The sequence below is a fragment of the Fukomys damarensis genome, unplaced genomic scaffold (assembly GCF_012274545.1).
Source record: "Fukomys damarensis isolate Sample0158 unplaced genomic scaffold, DMR_v1.0_HiC HiC_scaffold_6, whole genome shotgun sequence".
Taxonomy (NCBI): Eukaryota; Metazoa; Chordata; class Mammalia; order Rodentia; family Bathyergidae; genus Fukomys; species Fukomys damarensis.
The window spans coordinates 33,659,112-33,679,284 of NW_022900918.1; the positions used below are offsets into that span (position 1 = coordinate 33,659,112).

The 20,173-nt window shown below is 36.4% G+C and overlaps 1 protein-coding gene across 2 annotated transcripts in view; it reads left to right on the forward strand.

The window, feature by feature from the left end:
* Pcca (propionyl-CoA carboxylase subunit alpha) overlaps positions 1-20,173 on the forward strand; it is a 372,170-nt gene that overhangs the window by 269,425 nt on the left and 82,572 nt on the right. For both annotated transcript variants that reach the window (XM_010604603.2, XM_010604604.3), the window contains exon 20: positions 13,710-13,808. In XM_010604603.2, the coding sequence (XP_010602905.1) occupies positions 13,710-13,808 (99 nt within the window). The remainder of the gene's footprint in view (positions 1-13,709; positions 13,809-20,173) is intronic.

Consider the following 20,173-nt stretch of genomic DNA (forward strand, 5'->3'; position numbering starts at 1 on the left):
TCCCAATTTACTGTGTTGACTTGGCATTGTACAGAAATGGACAACCATATTGGTCTAGAAATGTTAATTTATTTTTATTTATTTTTTTTTCCCCTTGTACAGGGGTAACACATTGTACTAAATATGTAAGGTCATATCTACATTGGTTTGATTACAGAAACTAATAAAATATTCTCTAAATAATGAAAAAAGAATAAGATAAGACTATAAGAGTGAGAAGCAATTTAAATATGTTCAGGGACCATTTCCATCTCCAGAATTAAGGATTATTTTGATGTTACATCATTGCCTTTTCTCTTTTACTTTCCTTTTTAGTTTTATTTTAGGATTCCCTATTTTTAATGTTCATACAGAGATTTCTTTAACTGAAATACTGAATAGTTTCTTTGGTGTGAAAAACTGTAATAGTACACAGGATCCTAATGAGACAATAATGTCAAATGGGAAGTAAAGGGCTAAAGGTGTAAGGAAAGTGGGAAGGGTAGGGGAGAGGTAATAAGGGAGAGGAAAAAAATATGAGAAACTGAAAAAATGGAAATAAAGTGTTTGTAAATGGGGAGGGGAGGAGGGGGTGAAGGGAGGGCAGGGACAAGGGGAAAAATGAGAATCAAGACCTATTATGTAAAGGTACAGAATCCCAATGATGAATGTAATTGTATTGTATACCTAGATTTTACCAATAACCTCAATAAAAAGAAAAAAAAAAGTGAAAAAAAATATTTTGACTTAAAAGTTCCTTTATTAGTTTTACTAAAATTGTCTTGGAAAGTTTCAAAAGAGAACCATGTTGTCAGTGGTCAACAGTCTAAGGTAAAATGCACTTATCTGAAAAACTTAAAGCATATTATAATGCTTATTTCAGTTTCAAGATATTTTAGTTTAAAACAGCTTTTGTAACATTCCAACCTATCTGTAATGAAAAAGATAAAAGTTTCTATTTTATATAATTAGACAATTTTTTTTTAATATAATGTATTTCACAAAAAATGTACCAATCTTCAAGATCTGGGCACTGTGGGGGACATGAAAGAATAAAGCATTAATCTGCTCTTATGAGCTTCCAGTTTGGAGTGGTTGAAGTGATGACAGTAATGATTGTCACATAAGGTACAATTTGATAAGTACATAGAGATATAAAGTGTTACAGAAATTTAAAACAGGAAGACCTCATCCAGGGTCAAGGATTTGGCTCAGTGGTCCCACTGCCTGCCTCTCAAGCACAAGGACCCAAGTTTGATTTGATCCCTGGTACCAAAAAAAAAAGAAAAGAAAAGAGAAGAAAGACCTCATCCAGTTTAACAGAAGACAAGGAGATGGTGTGGTTGAATCAGTGGCTATATAACAGAAGATCACAAGCAAATTTAACAAAATAAACAGCAGTGTGAGGCAGGTAATAAAGGATGGGTGGGTGAGGTTGCCTATCCCAAGTATAAGAAATAGTAGGAATAAAGTAAAGGAAATAGTGCCTGTGCCACTAATACAGAAGATCTAGAGCGACTTATGCAGAAGTTATATAGGTAGGTAGATGGATAGATCTTTTTATATTTAAAAAAATTCATTAATTTTATTGGTACATTTTAGGTATACAATATGCTGACATTGATTATTGGGAATTTGTAACTTTACTTAATACATCTTGATTTCATTCATTAAGCAACCTGTCACGATTAGATGTAAAATATTCCCCCAATCACATGTTCAGAGATAGGGCTTTGACAGGTGGCTAGATTGTGGGGGACACTATACTCATAGTGGACTAATCTGCTGAAGAATTCAGAGTTGAATGGGGTGTTAGGAGGTGGGTTCAGATTGGAGATGGATTGCTGGTGTGGACTCCGAAGTATTTATTTTTGTCCCCAGCTCCTCCATTCCGTCTGCTTCCTGGCTGCCAGGGGATGAATCATATCCCCTGCCATGTACCTTAGCCATGCCATTTCTGCTGTAGTGCCAGTTGACCATGGACTGAACCCACTGGGAACTGTAAGCCAAGTAACCTATCCACTTCTAAGTTGTCTGTGTTGAGTGTTATGTCTCAGTGATGAGAAAGCTGACTAACACACAACGAACACCATGGTTTTAAGCTTTGAAAACTCATGACACAGTAAAACCACAGGTTTAACTGGTCAGTGGAAAAGAATGGAATTGTAGCTGATTGACAGTAGGGCCTTGGGAAGATTTTCTAGTTTGGGGGAGGGATGGTGGTGGTAGTGGTTACCAGTAGGAAAAATGTTTGTATTTGTGTTTAGCTTGGTGGCTGATAGCAAAATTCAGTAAGATAGACTAAAATTGTGAGCAGTAGTTTGTCAGGGGCAGAGGATCAATCAAGCAATACTTGGTCTTTCTTTGGAATTCTTTTTGTCACTTCTACTTGTCCAATGACTCATTAATCCCATTTCCTTCTGTCATATTGGCTTGGTGATTGATTTACAACATGAACTGGAATCCTTTGATATCTGTCATGATTATCCAAATAGTTGGCCTGGCCTAATAGGCAGTTTTCTTTAACTTTTAGCTAGGAATTTTTATTTACTTATATATGTTGTGCTGGGGATTGAACTTGGGACCTTGTGCTTGCAAGGCAGGCGCCGAAACCACTGAGCTAAATCCCTGGCTCAGGAATTTTAAATTATTCACAAAATTGAGAGACATACAGTAAGCACCGTGAGCGGTTCTTATCTACCTATTCTTATTCACCACCTTTTTTCCCCTGAAATATTTTACAGGAGGCAATACAATTATATAAATTTATGATAACTGAATTGCAGATCTTAGTGTCCTAAATTTCCACACCTGTGCCTCTTAATCATCTAGTATACTGGTTTTTTTTCCCAAAGAGAAACCTCTTTTTAAAATTTTATTTTACATTAGTGTAAAAGCATTTGACCTTTTTTTCTCTTTTCTTTTTGACTCAAGCATTGTAATATTCTTTTTCTGTAATATATACTCTTTAACTTACTGTGAAAAAAATATAGGTTGAAGATTTGTGTATTTGTTAGACATATTGGTGGGGGCGGAAGGGATGTAGCAAGTTTTTAACCAGCTAACTCACAGTTGAAAGAGTTATAAATATGGGAGGGGACTTATTTATTTCACTTAGGAGTATAAATAAATCACACATGTGTAAATACCAAATAGTTTCTCTGGTGTGAATAAACTGTAATAGTACATAAGATCCTAATGAGATAACTGACATTGTGAAATGGGAAGAAAAGGGCTAAAGGTGTAGGGAAAGTGGGAAGGGTAGGGGTAAGGTAAAAAGGGAAAAGAAAAAAATGTGAGAAAATGAAAAGATGGAAATAAAGTGTTTGTAAATGGGGAGGGGAGGAGGGGGTGAAGGGAGGGCAGGGACAAGGGGAAAAAATGAGAACCAAGACCTGTCATGTAAAGGTACAAGATCCCAATGATGAAAGTAACTGTACTGTATACCTAAAATGTACCAATAAACTCAATTTAAAAAAATAAATATGGGAGGGGAAGGTCAATGTCAACTCTTGGGTGGTGGTTATTGTTTGTTTAGGTGGTCGTTTTACAGGTAGACACAGAAACAGGTTTAGTGTATTTCCTTAATGTTTAACATTGTGATGAACAAATTTGGCAGAAGCCATTTAAGCACTGGGAAAGCAGCCTCACTGTTTGACATTGTGTGCTCTATATCACTTCTGTAGTTTTCCTTCTAAAGTATGTAAATCCTGAGGGAACATTCTCCCAAACTGAGGGACATTCTACTAGATAACCGGTCTGTACTCTTCAAATCTATCATGGTGTCCTCGTTCAGGCTGCTGACAAATATACCATAGACTGAGCCTTTAAGTTTATTTTTCCAGTTTTTAAGCTGGGAAACCAAAGGTGAAGGTGCTGGCAGATGACTGTCCAGTGAGAGCCACTTCCTGGTTTGCAAGTGGCCCTCTTCCTTCCATGTCCTTGCATGATGGAGCAGCGAGAAAGGGAGCAAACTCTGTGTCTCCTCCTTCTCCTCCTTCTACAGTCTCCTTTCTTCCCTCCTAGTATTGAGGATTGATCTACATCCCCAACTATTTTTATTTTCAGGCAGGGTCTCACTAGCCTGCTAAATTGCCCAAGCTGAGCTCACACTTGCATTTCTCCTGCCCCAGTCTTTCAAAGTGCTGAGATTACAGGTGTGTGCCATCATGTCCAGCTTCTGTCTCTTTGTAAGACACTAATGTTTTTATGAGGGCTCCACCCTCATGACCTAATTACCTTCCAAAGGTGCCATCCCCTAATGGCATAATATTGGGGTCACACTTTCAGCATAAGAATGCCCAAGGTTGTGAAAGACAAGTCAATTAAGGAACTGGGTCAGACTGACAGTCCAAAGAGACACGGAAAACGAATATGTGTGAGCTTAATTTGGACCCCAGACTTAAAGGGCATTATTGGGGCAGTTAGTGAAATTTCACCAGGGATTACAGATTAGAGGTGATGTTGGGTAAACATTAACTTTCTGATTTTATTATCTGTTTATGTAAAGAGAATGTCCTTTTACTTGGGAATATATGCCAAGGTATTAGGGAGAATCTACACCTTTCTTTACTGCCTTTGAAATTATAACAACTGGGAAATCTGGAGGGTAACAGCAACTCCATGTACTAGTGTTGTAATTTTTACATATGTTTGAAGTTATTTTATAAAAAAGAACAAAATAAAAAGACATACTTCCCTAGGATGGTTTCCCTAGAATGGTTCATTTCTTATTACAAATAATAAAAAGAAGTGGTAACTTTGACTTATTTACCTGTAAGATTATGCTGATGGTCTGTAGAGCTGATATGCTGCCCTGTACCTCTTTGCAAGTACATGATTTCTTATAATCAACCTAATGAGTATTTAGACTTTTGTCAGGTCTTGCCTGAGATGTAATTACACAGAACAAATAGCTCATTGTTAGTTTATCCACTAGATGGATATGATGAGTACATCTTTGAGCATCTGATGCATCAGTTCCTGCAACTCACTTTTATGTGGCAAAGAATCTGGGACAAACTATGATAGCAAAAAGAAAAAAGGGAGAAGTTTTATTATTCATGCTTTAAAGCATTCTATTTGTTAATTTATAATCCATGAGAAATTTTAAGAACATAAAGCTAATTCTTTTGGGAGTGAATTTGTTATGATTTTAAGATAAATTTAAAGCTATCAAATATAGAATTATAATGTAAAAAAATACATGTTTTATTATGTATATCAAGAATAATGTCATTGATGTGATGTCATAAAGGCTGAAAGAAGAGTATAAACCTGCCAGAAAATCCTTTGTAGGTAGGAACATAGAAGACAGGATATCAAATATATTTATTGCTGGGCCAGGGATTTAGCTTGGTGGCACTGCACCCACCTTGCAAGAGCAAGGTACCAAAAACAACAACAACAACAACAACAACAGCAAAATATATATATGTATATAATTGAGTGGGAGAAATGGGCCATTAGCTGCAACCAACACTAGAATGCCAAACTAAACTATCAGAGATACATAATATAAAGTAGCTAAGATTAGTAGGAAATAGCATCTCAGTGTTGCAACGTGTTGGACTTTGGGAAGAGTAACTACTTAGCCATTCCTGTGAAAGTCCTATATTACTTCAATAATGTATGTGTTGTGAGGTGCTGAACTACCAGCTTAGGTAGTGGGATTATATTGAGAATATCTTTGGTAGTAAAAAGCAACAGAGATGCTAATAGAAATCACATGAGGGCTGGGGATTTAGCTTATTGGTTTTGCTGCCTGCCTTGCAAGTGCAAGGTCCTGAGTTCAATACCCTGTTTAAAAAAAATTAAAAAATATATATGCTACAATTAAGAAGATCAATAATGGAGGTAGTATTGATGAGGGAATAAGAAAAGTAGAAGGTCAAAGTACCATTGGGCTTGCACCCTCAATCCTACAAGTAGGTGTGTTTAAAATAGTAGCAAAACAAAGTGAGAATAGTTATTATTTTAGGAAAAGTACATAGTATCCCTAGAACTAGCATTTATTGAGGGTCGTTACATAGTAATACTGTTCTGAGTTATCAACTTGATGTCTCATAAGCAAATCACGAACATGCATTTTACATGTAATGAAATGGAGTGATGAGTGGGTGTCTGTAGAGGTTAGGTTCAAACACAAGCCTTCTATTTACAATACTCAGTGGAAATGCAGGATTTCAAACATGATCCACTAGCAGAGCTTCAGTTGCTCCTTATGTAAAACTCAAATACCTGAAGTTATTCATTAGGTTGATAACAATTTACAGTATGATCTGCAGAGAATGACCTTATCACACCAATCCCAAAGAAACCACCATCATAATTAATCTGTGGGCAAAATAGTCTAGGATATCTCTTTCAACTGTAAAGCTGAAATTAAAGTTGTTACTGGTCAATTAATGAGGCGATAATTAAACAGAAATTAGACAACCTGGCTGATTGTAGATCAGTACCTAAAATTTGTTTTTGCAATTCACATCATTTGAGATATATTTAATTACATTTATAACACATGCACATTTAATATAATCTTTAGTGACAGATTGATGACTTTTCACTCTCATCATTATGTCTGATTCTTTTTTTTCTCTCATTGAGTTTATTGGTACATTTTAGTATACAGTACAGTTACATTCATCATTGGGTTCTTTTACCTTTACATGACAGGTCTTGGTTCTCTTTTTTTTCCCCTTACCCCTGCCCTCCCTTCACCCCTTATATCTGATTCTTGATATTTCTGTCATTGTTACATATATTTTGGGGAGAGAAACAGGATTACTTCCAAGATGATAGTGATAAAGAACAAATTTATGAGAAATGATTAGTTCTTTTTATTTTTATAAAATAGCCATTTTATTTCTCTGTGGAAGGTTATGAGTGTGATTACTATATCTCAGAATAAAAGTTTAATAGATACAACAGCAAGCTGAAGAAAAGCCAACCTTTCACTTCACGTTGTATTGAAATAAGACTATGATAATTCATGTGAAGTTCTTAAGAATCATTAATTATAATAATGCACACTGTTTGCTTTGTCATACTTTATCTAGTAAATAAATGAAGCAAGGATAGATTATCATTAGATTTATTGAAGGATAGGAAAATCATGTGCTTCTTATTGTCAATATCTTAAAGTATATTTGTGTTTTCCATATCTAGTAGCATGTTATATACAGTGAACTACAGAATGTTAGATTGTGGTAATGTCCCATGCTATTAATGACATGTCATATAAATTCCTTTGTTAATGCAAAATAGGGATGACTTTTCTATTTTATTATTATAATACTAATAATATGGTCATGTTTTTCTTAGTATTTAAGAGATAAAGATCAAAAGAACCAGTAACTATCTCAATCTCTAGAACAGTCTTCTCTTAGAGTATGAATATACAGTGAACACATTAAATGCTAGCACTGTATCTTTTCATTTAGATTACATGTGTTACTTTTGCTTTTAACACGTAGATGTAAGTGAAGTAGCCTAAAGGATATTACAAAATAATTACTGCTCTGTGGTATAAAATGGGAGGAGAGGGTCAAGTTGGAGGATATTTCAAGGATTTCCCCCCACCCTTTTTTCTTGGTATCTGGGATTGAACTCAGGACCTTGCACTTGCCAGGCAGGTGCAGTGCCACTGAGCTAAATCCCTGGCCCTTCAAGAACACTTTCAGCCTATGTCAAATCTGAAAACTGTATCTCTTTTTTGCACTTTTTGTGTAAAATATACTATAAAAGCCTATTAAAGAGGCAGAAACTAGTTACTCCTTTCTGAAAAGAGTTATAACTTTATCAGCAAATCCATTTCTTATCCTTCATCTTGTTTTCAGAAGTTGAAGCAAAATGTGGTCATAATCGCTCTAAAATAGTGAAATATGTGGATTTTTATCATTTTAACTGTGTACAATGCTAGTTTCCATACATTTCATGACAAAAAAGAGACTAGAATTTGTGTATGACAAAAAAAAGATGTGGTGAATCAAGAACACTTCTTAACAGCCCATATCTTTCCAGAATTTTATTATTTTTGGAAAATACTTTTTGCAAATATTTTGTTTCCTATGTTTTATACCCCTAATAGTAAATAAAAATTTAAAAAATATTTAGCAGGTACTTACTGCAATAAAAGTTATAATATTTTTACTGTGTCAGGAGGTATCTCTGAGGAAGTATTTTTTGGCTTTTTAATGTTAAAGGATGTAAGTAATCTCTCCCATATCAAATTAATTCAGGGTGAATACTTTTTTTCCCTTATGATGACGTAGATAGGAAAATCGAGTGTTCCAAACAACTCATGGAAAATGTTCCGCAGCAGCATTATTTGTACTGCAAATGCAATTAAATGCTTTTAATGGAATACAAAATTCCAGGTAGGTTATTAAATGTGGAAAAATGCCTTCTTGAAATTGGAAAGAAAGCATGGTTTTGAATTGTTGTTTTAAACAGCATAATACTCTTATTTTGAATAACTTTCAACCAAATTTATCTCTTTGATTGTGCTGGAAGGAAGCATTAAAAAAATAGAGAATGTGGAGATTAATTTTGTGAAGTCCGCCCATTGTAGCCTTGCTCTGATTCCTTCAAAATTATAATGCCAGTACTTCAAATTAGCATGTAATCTTTAAGTGATTGTAGGATGATGGGGCATCTGATGTCCTTATGCCGGAGAATGCATGTGGCACATCTCTTTTTTTTTTCCTTCTTTTTTTGGAGTTTACACTTTTCAGAAGCCAGCAGCATATCCATTTGCTCATGCTAACATTGGTTTCACTTCCCCTTTATCTCTGGTTTTGTAAATGATCACTTTCCTGTTTATGAAATACTCCTGGCTCACATGAGGAGCACAGATGGACATGTGGAAGGCCCTGTGTGAGCAGTGAGTGTGCTGTAGCAGTCTGGGTGAGAGATGGGTATGCTGTCCAGGTTTGGGCTGTGCTGGCAGCACTGAGATGGAGAGAGGTCATCGGAGTGTTTGAGAGCCTCCCCCGTCCTTTATTATTCCCTGCATCACTGTCTTCTGCCCTGCTATCTATAATCTATAATCCCTCCACTTCCTCCCCTCTTTCCATTGTACTATCTGCAATACTTGCTTTGTGCCCTGCAGACACTCCAGTATCCAGCTTTCTACCAGTGGGATGTTCTGCCACTTTCTTGCCTTAACTGAAACCTTCCTGTAGTTTCTCTAATAGCACCTCCTCCTCAGAAACCGGAAGTGGGAGTGTTTTCTTCCTCTGTGTCATTCTAGATGATGATCCTTTCTTGTAACATCCTTTGAAGCTCCTGTCCATCTCACCCATCTCACCACTTCACCTTCCTCTTGGTGACCTCAGATTCCCTTCCTCTCTGTCTTCATGCAACTCTCAGTCCCTGCATGTTCTTTCTGTCCACAGATACCACTCCTATTTACCTGCTTCCCAGCGTAGATTCCCTCACCTTTACTTACGTTCTCTTACAAGTGCCCTTGATTTCTTCATTCTGTCCTCAGCTTAGGTGAACTCAGCCTTTCAGTCTCTCACCCAACTCCAAGTAGCCGAGGACTGTGGAGCACATCATATACCCAGGGCAGAGCCACATCAGCCGTGTGCCACAGCTACAGCCGTGCATCCAGCCCAGGTGGCACTTGGCAGTTTCTCTGACAAGCTTGCTCTTCTCCATTTTCCTCAGTGACTCCCATCCTCACTGTTGTACTTAGGATTCCCACTTTCCTTCTGCAAATGACAGTATTTCTGAATGTCCTCCTCCTCTACATTTTTTCATCAAATTCATTCTCCAAGCTGTAGCCAGATTGATCTTTAAAAAATACTGTGGATGGTGTTACTCTGCATCTGGCACCTTTCTTGTTCCAATTGCTGTCCACCCTCTCCAGGTGTCACTATCCCCTTTGTTTTCTGTCTTCCAGGCACACTGGTTTCAGAGCAGCTCAGCTTTTTCTTGCTTCACAGTTTTTATTTTGTTTTGCTTTGGATTTGTTTGTTTGCTTAATGTGTTGTTTCTTCTGGAATAGTCAGTCTTCCCCACTCTCTATTGCTAGCATTCTGACCCAATTTCTACCCCTTTTTAATTTTAGGTAAAGGTCGTCTTCTCAGAGAGACTTCCCTTTCTGATAAGAATGAAATAATTAAAAAGAAATTATAAAGATTACTGAAGAAGCTGAGTATGTGGTGTGCACATGTAATCATAGCACTTTGGGAGGCTGAGGCAGAAGGATCACAAATTTGAGCCCAGTCTGTGCAATTTAATGAGACCCTGTCTCAAAATAAAAGTATTTTTAGAAGAGCTGGGAATGTAGTTCAGGCCCCAGGTTGGATTCCCCAGCACCCCGACTCCCCCAATGCTCAGGAAGATAATGACATATCAGAATACACTTATTAGCCACACTGTAAAAATTTGTGGAAAAAGTTTGTGTGCAAGTACAGAGCACTTGCTCTAAAACTGTTGGAGGAAAGAAGGGGTATGTGTGGGTAGCTAGGGAGTTTGGTCCAGACTTGAAAGCAGAGGGCATGCAGCCAGTGTAGACTGCAAGTGGGGAAAACACATTCACAGGGATAGACTAGGAAGCAGAGGAGTTGTGTGCAAGGGTAAAGGAAAGGATGTAACTGATGACACAAGAAAATAAGAGAGGTTATGTCTGTGGCTTCAATATTGGGAAAGAGAAGAAGTCATAGTAAGAGCGTGGCTCAATATTAATATTATAATTAATGTAAATTTCCTGCACTTGAATTCTATGTCTGTTTAAACAAAGAACATAACATCTTTAGGTTAAAGTCCTAAATAGAGGTGTTGTGTCTTTGGATTGTCTTTGAATACAAGAGTTTTGTATAACTTTAAGCATTTTAGTATTTTCACAGTGTTAAGACATTTCAGTAATGTTATTCGCCTTGAAAGGTGTAAGACTTTGAGCCCCAGAGTATTGTGTCATTTGATACTTTGCTATCAGTGTATTTTTCTTTTGATTTGCACACACTTACATTTCTGACTTTCAAGAAACCTTAAAATATATATAGTATACATAAAGACGACAAAATTTTTTAGAAGTGCCAGTAGATTTATGGTACAAAGCAGGTTTACCTTCTACCCCTGTTTCTCAGCCACTCTGCTCCACTTACACGTTTGTCTAGAGGTATTTGATGCATTTTTAAAATCATAGTTGTTTTTTTCCTCTTAACAAATGTTAGCATACCGTATGCCCACCTCTGCTTTTCTTGGAGATCATTTATATCAATACCTGTAGAGATGCTTTATTTTTTAAAGAAGGGGCCCCCTAAGTTCTTATATGCTGCAGTATATATATATTTATTTGATATATTTTAAGGAAGCCTTGGCTGGGTATAAAATTAGGGGACATTATTTTCTTTTATCAGTATCTGTACCATAGTGCTTTCTGGTCTTCTGTATCCATTTTGCTCTTGGATAATTAGAATAACTTGAGTTTTTTCCTTTCTTGTACATAATTTTTAAAATTTCTGCCCATAATTGTCTCTTTATTCTTAAAATTCCATAAACAGTATTCGCCTACAAATTCAAGGTATCATTTATTTTGACCTTTACCTAAAATTAAAAAGGGGTAGAAATTGGGTCAGAATGCTAGCAATAGAGAGTGGCGAGGACTGACTATTCCAGAAGAAACAACACATTAAACAAACAAACATCAGATCTTTATGTTTATGCTTTTTGCTTTATATACATTTTCAGTGAAAACATTTATATATTCTTTGTTTCCCCTTTCATTCTTTCGTTTGTTGTATTTACTGTAACTTGCTTTTGTATTATTGACTCGATTTTGTTTTATGTGACTTCTCCATGTTCTGGTATTTCTTTTTAGTCACATTCTATTTTAAGTTGTTTCTTAATGAGGCTTTTATCTCTATAATGTTATTTTTTCTTCATTTTTTCCTGAGTTCTACCAGGTTGTTTTTCATTTCCTTCTGTTGTTGCTTAATCTCTTCTTTGAACCTTTGTTTTTCTTCTTTGAGCTTTTTTTTTTATTTTTAAAGGAGGGGTCACATTTCCTATGATTGGTTGCCTTTGAGACTTTGGAGAATTATTTACCTGAACTCTTCCTGTGTTTCTTTAAGTTCTTGTGTTCTATGCTCTTAATTTACTTTTTTTTCTCTTTACAATGTTCCCCTCCAGAATTATATGTGAAGATGCAGTAGTGGTAATTTTCTGGTTGTCGTTTGTGTTGTACTGGGGGTGGCTGCACTAAGCATGGGCTAGCTGCAGCTTTGCTTTGGGTTCCTTATTGTTATTTCACCAGATCTGCTGTTTGCTTCCTTTGCTGCAGGGCTTATTTCCCATCAGTTGTTGACATTGAAGAGTTAAGGTGGTGGTTCTTTAAGCAAAGTTTATAATAATGAAGTGCCATCTCCACTCTTTAGCTACGCTTTTGGTCACCCTTGCCTGGAGGATTGGGTGTAAACAGTATATGTGGCACAGTAGCAATTCTTTCTTTTAGTCTGTTCCCACCTTTCCATGGTATTGAACTATGGTTGGTTCAAAGCGATAGTTACTACTTCCGCTGTGACTTATCCTCCCAATTAGATTTTACCCATAATAGCATCAGTGGAATCACTGCATCTGTTGGTCATAATTATGTGTCTGGAGATATCCACTTAGTGCCGGAACCCTGAGAAGGCATGTGATGGCTTTCAGCACATTCCCGTCCCTCACCTTACAGTTTGTGATTTGGAGCTATGATAGTGTCCTTGCTTTGGTTATATGGTGATATTACTAATTTGTACTCATCACTTATCAATCATACTGGGAAATGTCTATTCTTTCTCCTAGGTCATCTACCTTTAGTAAGGATGGAGGAAGCAAAACATGCCTAACTTTAAAGTGTATCTTTTAAAAATATTAGTAGTGGGGAACTTGTTAGAGATACATCTTGGTTCTGCTACAGATTTACTTTGAAACTTGAGCTAATGTTAGTATGCCTTTTTTTAGGCTTCTATAGACAATGTTTTCTTGTCTCTCATACCAAAGAGGGTATAAGCATTAGGAAATGAAAATGCAAAAAGAACTTTCAGTACTTGTTATTTTAAATTAACTTGATTTTTTTTCCTTTCAGTTACTTTTGTATTACTTATTTAGAAATTAAAAATTTTTAAAGAGTATCTCTGCTTTGAAAGACTATGGGGTTTTTTTCTTTTGCATCTTGAATGGTAACTTGATGGAATTAGTCATTTATGACTGACAAAGTATGATGGAACTTTGCAGAGTTTGAATGGTCTTTGGATATTATTCAGTGCCGAAGAATTTTGTCTAATTAAAGCTTCTGTTTAATTAAGATAACAATGCATAGTCCTTCATTAAAATTAACACAGAAAAAGTTCTTCCTTGGTCCTTGGAGAGGATATTATATGCAAGGCTTGTTACGTGGGTTGCAAAATGTCACTGGAATTTATATGCATTACTTGTCTAATTGCAGTAAATGTAGCATGTCCAGATAGGTTCCAAGTTAGAAGGCTGTTTGTTACTTATAGCAAATGCTTGAAGCCTCAGTATCTGGAGGCAGCTGTTCACAGGTCCTTCACCTCTCCCCAGAGATGGCTGGGGAGACTCTGTTGTTGGACCCTGTCTTTCATGGCGGGAGCAGTAAACATGACAGGTTGTTTGGGAGCCATCTGTTTAAAGTAGCTGCTGCTTTGTATGCAGCAGTGAACTTGAGATCAGTTTTCTGTCTTTCTTCATGGTAACAGTCTTATTTGGTGTCACAACAGGTGGAAGTTGATGGGTCGAAACTAAATGTGACCAGTACGTGGAACCTGGCTTTGCCCTTACTGTCTGTCAACGTTGATGGCACTCAGAGGACTGTGCAGGTAAAGTTCTGATGATTTACTTAAAGGCTTCCTCAAGATAAAAAAATCCTTATCGATACATGTATCATTAGTACTTACAGACATAGTGAGGAAAGACTATTTTGTTAATCTTCTTCTTTTTTATAGTTGAAAACACTTTATTATAGAAGATCTTAAGTTACATCTTAATGTGAGTACTTAGTATTTTCTTTTTTCCAGGCAATCTCAGAAAGTTATTGTATTATACTTTGTTACAAATAATGAGTTCAAAAAACTATAATAGTACGTAAGATCTTAATGATATAATTGACAATGTGAAATAGGAAGAAAAGGGCTAAAGGTGTAGGGAAATTGAGAAGGGCAAGGGAAAGGTAATAAGGGAAAAGAAAAAAGTGGAGAAAATGAAAAAATGGAGATAAAGTGCTTGTAAATGGGAAGGGGGGAGGGGAGGAGGGGGTGAAGGGAGGGCAGGGACAAGGGGAAAAAATGAGAACCAAGACCTGTCATGTAAAGGTAAAAGAACCCAATGATGAAGGTAACTGTATTGTATACCTAAAATGTACCAATAAACTCAATGAGAAAAAAAAATACTGAGTTCTGCAACTATTTTAAAGGAATTTTAGATCGGCAATTTTCTTTGTCATTGTGGGTATTTATTTATTTATTTATTTAATTTATTGGTGCTGGGGATCGAACTCAGGTCCTTACGCTTGCAAGGTAGGCGGTGGAACCACTGAGCTAAATCCCCGGCCCTTTTGTGAGTTTTTAGTTGTAAAAATGTGACTTACACATGCTCTGTTATCTTCCGTATCTATGCAGTTGAAGTTATGTAGTATTAGATTAATAGAAACATGAGCTAGGTGGGTTGACTTTCCATAACACATAACTTTTTAAAAACACATAATCTGAATTTTTAACTCTTATTTTTCTCCCAGTATAAAATGTCTTACATTGATGAGAGGCCTTAAAACCCAGAGATGTTTGGATATTCTTTTTAACTGGTGACCTCTGTTTTTATGTAGAAACCAGTGAAAAGAGATTTTACCAAAATTCCTTCATTTCACCTCACTCTGAGTTTGAGAGTTTGGGACATGGGAGGAGGATAAAACAACAACAACAAAATAAATACAAAAACAAAAACAGCACAAAACAAAAGGGAAAAAAACTCCATGGAAAATGTAGTTGTCACATGTAAACAAAAAAACTGTAAATCCCCTATATCATTACATGCTTGTTCTTTATCTTGATTTTTCCCAGAAAGCTGATTTTTAAAACTTAGCAAATTAAAAGAATCACAAATAAAGACTAATGTGTACCTGACTCAAATGTACCTCTAGTACAGGCTGTTGGGGAGGGAATTCAGAATCCACAGCAAGTAGTGGATGACCAAATACTTTCTATGCCAGGTTCAATTATTAGTAGATTATCTCTATTTACAGTTCTAAGAACTTTGAACTCTCAGTGTTTGGCCTTATATTTTGACTTGGGATATGTGACTTGTCCCTGTATAGTATTTTTTTCCTTGTAGTATAGTCTTAACTCCCTGTTTTATTTCATTTTCTAACTTTCTAACTATATAACTATAAATTAGGAGATAAAACTCTTTGAGACCCTTGAAAGAACTATCACTAAATAATTTCACACCACTTACATCACTTATTACTGTCTTCATAAGTGTGCTTTTGTTAACACCTGTGTTCAGTAGAATATTCCCCATTCCAAGTTCAGTCTTGTGTTGTGATACTTGGTGTGACTTCTTAGTGTGAGAAGGAAAGGATAAAAAGGCCTCCTGTCCAAATTTGGGCCTCATGATACTTTCAGCATCCTTAACCGTGACTTTGTATATAGTTGTCTTGAGGGCATTTTAACATGGATACTTTTTAGCTGAAATATGTATTTAGAATAATCACCAGAAGTATTTTCTCTGCTTCATGATAATGTTCAGTAACTCTTTTTCAGTCTGATACAAAAAACATTACAAAGAACATTAACATACTTGAAATGAATGACTGCTTAGAGGCAGACTTCTTGACTTTTAGGAAGAGGTCACTGCGTCAAGGTCTCTAATGGGAAGAAAATCAACTCTTGCATATGGGTAAATGATGTATTGGGGGAAAAAATTTACCTAAAAAAAGTGAGGAAAGATATTCCTTATGAGAGCAAACGTATTTTTCTGCTTTCTGTGGACATTAGCATTTAGTGCTGACTCCAAAATATAACGTGGTCCTTGTGCAATGAATGTCAGTTACAGCAGTCATAAATAATACAGAATGCTTAACTGTGCATTAGCTACAGTTTGAGGCATGATACATGTATTAACTCCTTTAATGTTCACAACTGTATGAAACGTATTATTATACTGTTATAAATGAGGCCACTGAGAATCAGAGAATGTCAGTGACTTGTTCAGGGTTACATAGCTGAGCTGAGAAGAGGCAGAGCCAGAATATAAATCAAAGCAGTCTTGCTGTGGGATCCCTGCTATTAAGCATTACACTATGCTGATACAAGCTAAGTAACTTTCCTATGATTGCAAAGCTAGGCAGAAGCTGAGCAAAAACTTGAGCCTTGACAGTGTGACCTCAGAGTATGCTTGTGTTTTTTGTTTGTTTGTGTTTTCCCCAGTGCTAGGGATCAAACTCAGACCTTGCACATGCTGGTATGTACTCTACCATTGAGCTACACCCAGCCCAGATGTGTAGTTTTACCTCTTATCCTATAATACTTTCTGACTACCCCATCAGACTTCTTCAAATAATAATTTGACTCTCGTTCAGGTATTAAAGCGGTGATGCTCAAACTTTGATGTGCTGCAGAATCAAGTAGAAGACTAAAACTAAGATTGTTCAACCCCACACATAGAGTTTACTTGGATTCAGAAGGCGTGGGCTAGGCCTGATTTCTGACAGGCTTTAGGCTGCTGGTCTGAAGGGCCACAATTGGGAACCACTGCCTTAAATCTGTGCAATCACGAAATAACTTGAAGAGGAGTAAGCTGGCGAAGCAGGTGGAGTCTACCTCATATAAAGCCTTGCTAATTATGTAGTGGAGACTCTTGTTAGGCCAGTGGGTATCTGTGGAAGAGTGTTCAGTGAGGAAGTGATGGTAGTTTACAGGGAGCTGGTGGGATTTGGATGCATTGTGAAGAGTGCATTGAAGAAGAATGTGGTTGAGATCATAGGCAAAAGGAGAAGTTAACAGGTATTAGATAAATAGAGGTAGGAAATTATTCTTAGAGCAGTCAGGATGACAAAGAGATTTAGAAGTGTGACAGAAGGAAACCATTGGTAGTTATATGGTCTTGACGTCTTTCGTGCTGTGCCTAAGAATGATCGCATCTCAAAGGCTTGTTCCAAACTCATGTCTTCCTGGACTGCATTGTTCTAAGAGTTTCATCTCAACACTTCAAAGCAGATAGCTTGGAAAATGTAGTGCTATTATATGTTTGTTTCTCTCTGCACTGTTTGTGGTAAATTCTGAGACCTATGGGATGGATATCATTTAAGGTGTTTTTCGAGTGATTTAAAAAAATAACTGCTATTCTTTTTTCCTGGATTTTTGTGCGTACAAAAATTTATTAAAAATTTTATATACACAAAATAATATGTATTGTATCTATATAAAAGCTAATAATTACCAGTACAAAAATGTTACCATCTATATAAGAAACAAATATTACCATTATTGGTAATGTATTGTTCCCCTTTTGTTTGTTTATTTTGCACGGCTAGGGATCAAATTCAGAGCCTTGTGCGTACTAGACAAATGCCGTACCATTGAATACCCCCAGTTTCTCTCTGATCACATACTTAGTCCTCATTGCCCTGATGTGACTAGGATTACGATTTGGGACATTTACATGCACAGTAAACCTGTGAACAGTTACTCAGTTTTCTACTTTATATAGTCAGTTCCATATCACTATTTTTTTCCATGAGTTGCGCTCCCCCCTCTAGTACTGTGTCCAGTCCATGTTGATGCATGTAGTTCCAATATATTTATTTCCATGCTATATATTCGAATTAGCTTTCTGTCACTATCACACAATATTGGAGATAATTATCTAGAGAAAAGTTTTATTTTGGCTCACAGTTGTGGGTGTTCTAGTCCATAGTCTTGGCAGACCTGCAGACCCTTTGCTTTGGGCCGCTGGTGGGAGTGCAAAACGGTCATGGCAGGGAGAGTGTGGTGGAGTGAACTGTTCACCTCCTGCTAGGAAGTAAAGGAAGAGGAAGAGGAAAGACAGGGTTCCACACACTGTTCAAAGGCAGCCCCAGTGACCTAAGAACCTTGCAGTAAGTCTGTCACCTCCCAGTAGCACCAAGCTGGGGATAAGCCTTTAGCCCATGGATTTTTGGGGGACACTCAATATTTAAACTGTAGCAATTGCCAGAGATTTAGCTAAGCACGAGGTCCTGAGTTCAATTCCCTAGTACCAACAACAAAAACAAACAAAAAAACCCAAAAAACAAAAAAACATAAAAACAAATGAACTATAGCAATGTTATTAGAACAAATCAATGTGCCATGTTCTGTTTATTTATTGTCCTCTGTATAGCCTTTTGTGTTATTTTTCTTATTTTCTTTTCACAAATGCTGCACCTATCAAACATTCTTCTAATGTTTCCTCATGAAATTAGTTTCTCCAGGAAATACGAGAGTAGGATGTCTTAGTCTTATATTTCATTGCCAAATTATTTTCCCTGTGTGGTGGTACCACTGTAAATGCCCACTAGCAGTAATGGTGATGGTATTAATGGCAGGGATGATGAGCTAACCTTATTCTGTTCTATGTCAGGCCCTGATTTCTCTGAACACTTCATACTTACTAGTTTCTTTTATCCTTACAATAGCCTGATAAAGTATACAACAGTGTTATCCTTCATTTTACCTTTAGGAAAGGAGAGGCATGTGCAGGTAAAATTGTTTGACCAAAACCTTCATCTGGTAAATGGAAGAACTGGAATTTAAAGCCAGGAATTTGTACCCTTAACAATTTTGCTTCATATCCTAGAGAACTCTTGGTATTCCCAGACTACTGAAGTTTTTTAGTTTGGTTTTTTTTTTTTTTTTTTTTTTTTTTAAAAAAAAGATACTTGATTTTTTTTTTTGTTTTTTTTTTTTTTTTTTTTTTTTTGGTACCAGGGATTGAACTTAGTAAAGTTTTTTCTAATTAATGGGTTTAATAGTATATTTGTCATATGAATATGTATTTCCCCGATCAGTAATGGCAACAGGTAATTTTAAATTTATTAGCAGTCCTACTTTGCTCTTCTGCAAAATGCTTGTCCATGGATTTTGCCCACACTTTTTTTTATTGAATTACTTGTCTTATTGATTGAGAAAAGTTCTTCTATGTTATGAATCCGTATGCTGTGTTAATTTTGTTTCAAATAGCTTCTACCAGTTTATAGGTTGTGTTTTTTCTTTTTTAAGTTATCCAAGGGGAGTTTTAAATAAAGATTTAATATCAGAGTTTTCATTCTTCTTCTTGATGGTTCATGTATTTGGTGTTTGCTTCATTTTCCATTTATTTCTAGGGCACCCTTAGCCACTTAAAATGTGTGTGTGTGTGTGTGTGTGTGTGTGTGTGTGTGTGTTGTGGGCCAATGATATCACATGATATTTGAGATACATCTTAGACAAGTAAGTCTATGAAATGAGAGGTACATTGGGAAGCATTCTTGTAGGGAAATAACTAGAACTAAGCATGGAAAAATAGGTTGAAGAAGCCAGATTATGAATGGGAGGTTAAATATTTTAAATACTGTGCTTTTTGATAAACCGTGGCACTGAAACATTTTTCAGAGCACCCATCAAAATGCTGTCGTGGAAGTTTAATGTGTCTTCATAACAGAGGAAGCACTAAGGGGATGAAGAGAGAGGTTGATGAAAAAGTCTTTGAAAAGTAGTCATATTACTTATGACATAAATGGATTCTAAGGAAGGGTCTGGCAGAATGAGAAGAAAGAGTTGACACTGGTGACGGAGACTTGGTGGTATGTGATGTACTTTTTATGTGTAATGGCTAGCATGAGAAGTCCAGAATCGTGCCAGGCACAGTGCAGGAAGAAAGGCTTGTGGGCAGCCTGGGCAACTTACTGAGACCCTCTTGTAAAATAAAAGGGCGTGGGGGTGTTACCGAGTGATAGAGTGCTTGCCTAACGTAGCTCAGGCCAGGGTGCAATATCCAGTACAAACAAATTCATTCTTCTCAGCAAAAACTAATCCCCTGTTTTGACTATCTTGCTTTTTCAGTCTTTTATCTGTTCTTTGCTTGTCATTCTTAGGCAGTTATTCCCTCAAGCAGTTTTAAGAAATGAATTTCATATTCTTTGTTTTTATAGACTAAGCCACAAACCATCTATCGATTTCATCAGAATTCT